Here is a 9,409-nt window from a genome sequence, read left to right on the forward strand (position 1 = left end):
TGATCAATATCCTGGTTGACTGTAAAGTGTTCTGGTTCAAACAGTGTTAGAAAAAAATAACCAGGATTATTCAACCAGAGCAGTGGCGTAGGAAGGTACTTTTGAGTGGGGGGGGGGCTGAAGACTGATGGCCGGTCTGGGGGAGCCCAGGAAAAAAAATCACCTCAAATTTACCGCGGTAACATACCACACTTTTACCCCGGTAAAACCGGGGTAAAAACGTTGTAAATTTGTTGTACGTTACCGCGGTGTTGTGGCCCTATGGACGCGGTAAACCGCGGTTTACCGCAGTAAATTACCACAAATTTACCATGGTTTTACCTCACTTTTACCCCAATTTACCACGGTGTTACCATACTTTTACCGCGCTTTTACTACACTTTTACTACGCTTTTACCCCAAATTAACCACAATTTTACCGTTCTTTTATCCCAATTTTACCGTATATTTACCACGCTTTTTCCTTAGTTTTACCTCAATTTACCATATTTTACCACGCTTTTACCACAGTTTACCGTTCTTTTACCCCAATTTACCCTAGATTGACCACGCATTTACTACACTTTTACCCTAAATTTACCACAGTTTTACCTTTCTTTCACCCCAATTTTACCGCATATTAACCACGCTTTTTCCTTACTTTTACCTCAATTTACCATACTTTTACCCCAATTTTACCGTAGATTTACCACGCTTTTACCTTAGTTTTACCTCAGTTTACCATGATTTTACACTAATTGCAGGACAGTTTTACCTCCATTGAGCATGATTTTGTCCTAATTTTAATCAGCATGTACACCATATATTTCTTTGAATTTCACCCATCAGTGTACTGTATCATAGTTTGGCTATATGCCTTTACCCTTATTGTAATGGTTGTATGCCTGACATGTAAGTCCACAGTTGTAGCATGCAACAGTTTTTAATTCATCAAATCCATGGAGGTTTCACACATGAGAAAGCTTTGTTGAATTTCAATTACCCTAGCTGGTATGATTCCTGACTCTCTTCTTTGACTTAATTGGTAGTCCAGATTGGACTTTTGATCTCTTATTGTCCTCAAAGACTTGTTTTAAATGGAAAGAGTACGCTGATGTAATGAAGCACGGTCAACAACAACAACAATAAAGGAGTTTACACCTGTTCGACCTCGCAAGAGGTCCTCCGGGGGGAGTACTCTGATACATAGACTTGTCAAGTCATTTAATGGACCTGACAGAGAATACCCAAATCTGAGGGCACTGATTGGTCAATTTTTGCGTGTCACAGTGTTGAGGCACAGAAGCTATGCCTTATGTGTGCTAGTTTATATAGTTCTTTTTTTTTTCATTTTAAAGGCTTTTAGGTTCTCCGTAATAATGAAAAAATAATTAATTGTTGTCTCCTCTCAAATATATCAGGGATTCCATGAAGGAATTCTCTATGTATCTATCCTCTGCTTGCTTTTTTTTTAGGAAAAGAGATGCATACTATTACATATAAGAATAGCAGTTTGTCTCTCTTCTTTATTCAACTCATATCCACAGGTAATTTATATTGCCAACATTAAGATATGAGTAGAACCATAGGCGTACGAGGCGGGGGGGGGGGGCAGGGGGGCAGACTGCCCCCCAAATTTCCAGAGGACAAGAAATTCGGGCAAAAGTCCTGAAAAATTCGGGCAGCCTAAGAGGAGAAAAAAAAATGCCCGAATCTTTTTCAAATTTTTGCCCGACAATTCCATGATTTTCTTTATTTAGCATCATGATGCCCGAATATTTCCGTGTAACACCACCGTAAGCGCAGTTCATCTGGGCTACCACGCTTTTTGCACGATCAATTTGTTTTCTAACTAGTCAATTGCAGGCGCGTATCCAGGATTTTCAAACCCGGGGGGCGCGAATTACTATCTAAGCGGAGCGCCACCATCGGTTGGCGCGCAGCGTACAAGAAAATTTCTTATTTTGATACCCCCAGATCACCGGAAACGGCACTTCTCGGGCTTGAAATGAGCAACCAGATGTACACTTTTTGCCTGAGAACCAAGTATTTCCTAATAGTTTTTTTTTTTTTCCATCCATAACCTTCTTGAAGATTGTCAACCCGGCACACATCATGTTCGACCTGATCGCATCTCCTGTGGGTCTTTGCTTTTGTAGGTGATTCTACGTCACGACCCACAATACCCGTCAGCCCCACTTTTCAAGGTTTTAAGCCCCATATTTGTTCCGAATTTGAAAATTCACATTTCTCGTGAATAAACTCACTTGAAAACATACCCATAATGTTGTACAAAATTTCATCTATGGACAACCAATATAGAAAAACTTCCTTGAACCCCTTACAGACTGGTCAAAATTGCACGAGTAGAGGGAAGTGTGATGCAGAATGTCGGTCAGAAATTGTCGAAAATTCAGACACAGTTAATTTATTGGTGTAGAAATATTAAAACCTGTTATAACGGCTATTATAAAACTTGGTTGAAGGAAATGAAAAAATAGCAGATATTTCCGAAACCGAACACTATACACATAGGCGTAGGAGGCGCGGCGGAAGTGGCGGAGCTAGGGGTATTGGTCAGGAGGAGCGAGAATAGTCTGTAGGGGCGCTTTCAACACTATCTAAGCGGAGCGCCACCACTGGTTGGCGCGTAGCGTACAGAAAATTTTTGAGTAAAGATACTCCCTAGATCGCCGGAAATGACCTTTTCCGGGCCTGGCTAATTTGCAGATAAACGAAGAATAAATAGGTGTCATCTCCAAATTACACCAACAAAATGTGACAAATGTCAATAAGTAGATGAGAGCGCAATAAAAAAGTCAATAATCTAGAATAAGTAAAAAGTGGTAAAGAGCTGAAAAACGCGCCAGCAGTCCATTTGAGTCCGTCAGGGGGGGGGGGGACATGCGCCCCCCTGGCCGTATGGACGCTCCGCCACTGCGCGGCGGGGGTGCAGCCCCTAATTCGCCATTACTAATGTAAAAGAGAGTTTTGACGTAATTGGACCTCCATGCTTTTTATACATCTACATGAGACATGTCGTTGTTTACATTAGCATCCCGCGGTATACTGCGCAATTTGAACGGACCGTACGGTACATGATGGCATGCGATGTATTAACCGATGCTTGCTTATATGATATTGACATTAACACGTTGAACGCGCGCTTAGCGCGCGAAAATTTTGGGTTATTTTTTCAGGCAAGTCGGACAGTTTTGAGGCTTTTCATCCTGGAACGCCATTTTCGTGCTCACTGATATGATGTGATATCTGCTGTTTGCGTCACAAATTCGATTAGGCGCGTAGCGAGGAATTTGCCAAGGGAGGGCGAAGCCTGTAGGCAAATTATCTCTGCGCAGCGCCACCATAGGTTGGCGCGAAGCGTACAAGAAAATTTTGGCCGAAAATGCCTCCCAGATCGCTGGAAATGGCACTACACAGGACCATTTGTTAGCGCGAAGCGTACAAGCAAATTTTGGCCGAAAATGTCTCCCAGATCGCTGGAAATGACACTTCCCAGGCCTTGTAAGTTGCATCTAAGCACTTTCTATTTTGAAATTACTTAGCGATATCATTTAAAACAATGCTGAATGGGGGGGGGGGGCGGGCGGTCGCCCCCATCCCAAAAATCGTCATGTTCCCCAACGACACGATCGAGTTCGAGACCAGCCACAGTTGGTTTGATAGCAGTATTCTACACACGCGTTATGATAGACCATATATAGTATATATATAGATCATTAGTGAGAGAGGAAAATGGAAACGTCAAAAAATTGAGTTGTCGGTGTAAGGGGTAGGGTGAGTCAAACTTTTACGAAATCATTGATCCGTCACTGGCTACCCTTCAGCGCAGTAATGATGTCACTGCTCCTCTTTCTCTTCCCGGTTTCTTCGCGTTTTTCTTTTACTCCCTCTTTTTCTCTCTTTCTTCTTTTTCTTTTCTCTTCCTTCCTCTCCTCCTCTTCTTTTTTCCCCTCTTTTTTCCTTTTTTTTTTCTCTCCTCTTTTTCTTACCCGGGGGGCGCGCGCCCCCAACGCCCCCCCCTGGATACGCACCTGAATTGTATACCTGGACCAAGGGTGGCGGAACCGGGGGGGCACAGGGGTACGTGCCCCCCCCCCACTTTTCCTCAGGTTAAAAATGTGCCTTTTTTCTACATAAAAATTGAGGTGCCTCAAGTTAGCAAGAGGCCAGGGAACCAGAATGAACACTCGGGAAGGGCCGTTTCCGGCCATCTGAGGGGTTTGTAAAACCAAAAATTTTATACGCTCCGCGCCAACCGATGGTGGCGCTCCGCTCAGATAGTCGTGCATACAACTTTGCAAATCCTGGCTAAGCCGTGACTTTTAATGAATTTCTGTGGGTCAAACTCAAAACTATTTCGAATGGGAAAAAATTTGTTAAGATATTAACAAGAAAAAAAACTCTAATTCGGAAGATTCCTACATTAGCAACTAGCATGATTTCACCTCATTTTGTCTCAAAAGAAAACTTGTTCTTTGTTTCCCAATTTGCGCATTGGATATTGCAGTGTTAGTATGCATATTTTCCTTTAGGGCGGGGGGGGGGGCGTTGATGGAGTGATGTGTATACACAAATAAGATACTACAATAAGAGTTATAAAGGGTACTAAATATAAGGCTGCATCAGTCCAATCGAATTTCTGCAAAGTGCCCTTTGATGTCGGTGCCCCCCCCCCCCCAGATTAAAAGTGCTTCCGCCGCCCGTGACCTGGACATCCCCAACATGAGTGTATATCAGAAACATTTTCTTTTTCATGGATGGTGGGGGGGGGGGCGGGAGTGCCTACAAGCCTAAAAGTACAGGTTTATCATATTCTTTGTTACATTTTATAATTTTTTGTGAGACAAATTGCAGTCTCACCCGACACAGCGACATTATCCCGCCTACGTTTCGTTGAACAATGTATGTTTTTCTGGAGGTAGCTGAGTACTGTGTTAAAATAATAAATAAGGTAACTAAATAGGAGCTTAAAAAATATACTGTCCCATTTTTCCCCTTCAAAGTGATGTTACCATTTTTTCTTCTTCTAATTTACCAAATTTTTGGGGAAGTGTAAATTTCTAAAACGTGAGATTATAAGATAAAGAATGTTTAGATGCAACTTGCAAGGCCTCAGAAGTGCCGTTTCCGGCAATCTGAGAGGCATTGTTTGCCAAAAATTTTCTTGTACGCTACGCGCCAACCGATGATGGCGCTCCGCTTAGATAGTGTCACGGGAACTTTCGGGCACAAAAAGTTCTGCCCCCCCCCCAAAACTGAAATGATCCCGTACGCCTATGAGTAGAACAAAAGGTTTGTCATATAAGTATTGCAAACATATGGGACAAAATCATGAAAAAAATGCTGTAAATATACCATCATGTTTCATAGTGTGACCCATATATGTTCTACTGTGGTAAAATCATGGTACAATTATGGTAAATTTACCATAGTATAATTGCACCGTATAGTTTTACCCTATTTTTACTGTGGTTAATCATGGCACAATTGTAGGAATTTCAGTTTTAAAATGTAGTTTATGTACCATATAAACTTACCATACTTTTTCTGCAGTAATATCATGGTAAAACTATGGTAAATTTACCGTAGTAAATGTACCACACTTTTACCCTACTTATACCGCGGTAATACCATGGTAAAACTGTGGTAAATTTACCGTAGTAAATGTGCCACACTTTTACCGCGGTAATACCATGGAAAAACTGCGGTAAATTTACCGCAGTAAATGTACCGCACTTTTACCCTACTTATACTGCGGTAATACCATGGTAAAACTGCGGTAAATTTACCGCGGTAAATGTACCGCACTTTTACCCTACTTATACCGCGGTTATATCATGGTAAAACTGCGGTAAATTTACCGCAGTAAATGTACCGCACTTTTACCATACTTTTACCGCGGTAATACCATGGTAAAACTGCGGTAAATGTACCGCGGTTGATTTTACCACAATTTTACCACACATTTACCCTATTTACCACACATTTACCATAGTTTACCGCGGTAAAATTAGGGTACATTTTTTGCTGGGAGGGGTCTAAGGGGAGGGGGTATCCCCCTCCCCCTTTGGATTTTTTTTTGCATTTCCAAGTGGCCTCAGATGCAATTTGGTGCAATATAGCACACTTCAACACCCACTCCATTTTGTAAATAATTTTGCTATTTTCACCTGGCCTTAGATGCAATTTGGTGCTCCAAATGAGATTTTTTTCTCATTTGGAAATGAAAAAGGGGTTTTCTGACTTGCGAAGCGGGGGGGGGGGCGGAATGATACCTCCGCCCCACCATATTTTTCACTGGGGGGCTGGCGCCCCCCAGCCCCCCCCCGGTTCCTACGCCCTTGAACCAGAGTGTTTTTAGAGTGTGTGTGTTTCACTGTGTGTTAACGCGTTTTCATCAACTTGAAATCAATTACATAATTAAGCACAAAATTGATCAGAAATGTATCAAAGTTCCGACGATAATTCAGAGGAAATAGAATTGCGCCTGTTTGCTCTTCGTCGAGTTTTGATGAAAGCGAAAATAGAGATGATGAAGAAGAAGAAGCATTTCGTTTGCTACCATACTAATTCGAGCCAGTGGCAGTTGCGAGAGGTGGTGCAGTAGATTTGGGAGACGAAGCTCCGGCAGTTCCTGACGTTGATAGGCTCCAAATTGACGTAAATGAATGGTCAGTACATGATTTAATGTATTTTGTTTAAATGTTTCACATTTATATGTTTCTTATGAAAAAAGAAAACCTCTTATCGAGTCGTTCCGTTAATTTCGTGCAAATACTAGAGGCTACTACTACTAGTACTACATCTAGTAATGCAACTACCGTACAACGTACAAGTTCTGTTTGATGTAGCTTAGGGCATATTCATTGAAATTATCATAGGACAAAGCAGTATCATTTTGATAGGAAATAAACGGATACGAAAATTAGTTCAGGTAAAATATAACAAGTAATTTGACAATGCAAAATTATTTAATCTAACAGTAGGCCTAGGTTAGGCTCATACTGGAAATTTGTGCACTCAATATTTTCTACATCATCTATTTAAGTTGCACCCACCATACCCAGCAGAAAATAGGAATACTGGATTTATTAAAAAATGACTTTCAGTTCTTTCCCAATCTAAGGCCTACAGTTTGTATGGGATTGTGGTACAAACCAATAAACATATTACATAGTGTCAACTATTGTCTATCCCTAACCAGTCATTCAAAACTTGTTGATGCAGTTAAAAAATGGTCTCATATTTAGTGTCGTGTGAACTACATGAAAGCCATTTTTTCAATGCCATTTATGTTTACGACTTTAATTTGCAGGTGCACCTGTGAGAATTGTACTGCAATGCCAACAGCAGTAGAATGCATATGTTGCAGGGAGATTGAAGAAGTGAAAAAACAAAGTGGACAGCCTAGAGGATGATAGTGTGGTGCATAATCCAACACACAAGCTTTCAAAGTGTATGTCTGGACATTTATGTTATTGAAACAGCATATCATGACTACCGGCAACAACATGGACAGCTGCAAGAAGAAGATTTACACATGTAAGTATACGGTAGTGTACCTACATAATTATAAAACCTTTAAGTAAGGTAGGGTACTAAAAGATTTGGTGAAAACATATGTGAAGACAACATTTTAGCAGGATTTACAGAAAGTAGAATTGCCAGATATGTCTGTAAATCGGATTGGAAATAATTTGTTTCATATTTATTTCAAATTTGTAATGTAATATGAAAAAAGGGTGAATACCATCAAACTATTAGGCACATAAAGCCGGTGCTATTTCCTGGTTTCAATGACGCAAGTGACATAATGTTGTTTGTGCAAGGACAGAACACAGATGACTCAGACAATGAAGTAAACTCAGAGCCTCTTGCTTGCAAGACCGACTCATCAACTCAATACAGTACCTACCTGTACCTGGAAAAGGGAATAGCATTTGCATACATGTAAGTGCAGAGAAAATGGTTCATTTCCCCACTCTTCAGTGTCTGCACCTTTGTTTGGGGAGTGTTTGAAAAACTCTACAAAGAAGTTAGAAATAAATCCTGTAAAGAAGTGAAACACTCCATTTTGAGTTTTCAATCCATTTGCCCAATAGTGGATTATTTTTTTTTCACAATGTAATGTTTTGCTTTCAAATCTTATATACAGATTTTGGTTTGTTGCCTATTGGAAACATTCAATTCAATGGGCTTGATTCAGTGTTTTGTTATCATGCATTTTCTTATATTTTATTATTTCCTTTTTTTCTTTCTGACAGGCATTACATATATGTTGCATACACAGGCAACTAGTCAGGTGGTGTTGGGGGTATCTTGGCAAAAAACACAGGGTGACCATTCCTGCTTGTGCAGTTACAAAGATTAGGGGGTGCTTCCCTTCAGCTGAGTATGTGGGGTTCCAGTACCCAGAACTGGACTAATTACCGCTTGCCGACACAGGGACAAATATCGTCAGCATGAAGCATCGCTTAAATGGCATCTGATTTGATGGCTTTAATTTGGCAATGTTCCCATGAAAGGAATATTCACATTATTTCATTTGTATAAAAATTGATTGGTGAAAACCCCATGTCTGTATATTATACAAAAAAACTACATAAAATATGAATGAATTAAAAATAATGACGAAAATAAATTATTTCTTTGTCATGTTTCTTATTTGATTGATAAAAGTCATACACATTAAACATCCATTTTTTTCAAACTTTGTTACATTTCTGGTGATGGTAATAGTCTCTTTCTTAAGCACTCATTCCAATCTTCAACAAGAGTTTCATGAAGTGATTTTCATAATACATCCCAAACAGCCATTCATCCTGAGACTAGATGCTGAAAAACCTATATGCAGGTGTAGCCGGCCAAAAAACAGTGACCAGGCAAAACTATATTTTTAGGTTTGGAAAATTTCAAGTGGCACCTTCCCATGAGGGTAGGGTCGGTTTACTCTGAGATCGTGGGGACAATATAAAAAATAACATATTAAGGCAAAATAATTGGTTTACTATGCACATGAATCGTGTATGAATCGTGCAATGAGGTCACTGAAACAAGAGCTGTTACGTCTTGTAAAAAATCCACTGAACTTATAAGAAAATACGGTACCTCTACTCTAACACTGTTGTTATTATAAATTATGTTGATCGTGTTGATCTTGTCCACAACCATCTCAACTTATCCTTCCTCTGTTCTCCTCTTACTATGCAAACTTGGCATATAGTATCTTCCCTTAACTTTGTCCCCTATTATATCATACCCTATTCATTCCATCAACTCCTAAAATACATCCCATAATTATAAGAATACATCCCATATTTGTAAGAATACATCCCATATTTTAGTGTATGGAAACTCAAGCATGACCACCTTAAACCGATCAAACACAAAGTTTGATCATTGAATA

The 9,409-nt window shown here is 40.1% G+C and overlaps 1 protein-coding gene across 1 annotated transcript; it reads left to right on the forward strand.

Moving 5' to 3' along the window:
• The first annotated feature begins 6,399 nt into the window (after positions 1-6,399).
• Positions 6,400-8,852, forward strand: LOC139979003 (uncharacterized). The gene is made up of 3 exons (XM_071989643.1): positions 6,400-6,674; positions 7,319-7,545; positions 8,294-8,852. The coding sequence occupies exons 2-3, from the start codon at positions 7,418-7,420 to the stop codon at positions 8,427-8,429; spliced, it is 264 nt and encodes an 87-aa protein (XP_071845744.1). The 5' UTR covers positions 6,400-6,674; positions 7,319-7,417; the 3' UTR covers positions 8,430-8,852.
• The last annotated feature ends 557 nt before the right edge of the window (positions 8,853-9,409 follow it).

Source organism: Apostichopus japonicus, chromosome 13 (assembly GCF_037975245.1).
Source record: "Apostichopus japonicus isolate 1M-3 chromosome 13, ASM3797524v1, whole genome shotgun sequence".
Taxonomy (NCBI): domain Eukaryota; kingdom Metazoa; phylum Echinodermata; class Holothuroidea; order Aspidochirotida; family Stichopodidae; genus Apostichopus; species Apostichopus japonicus.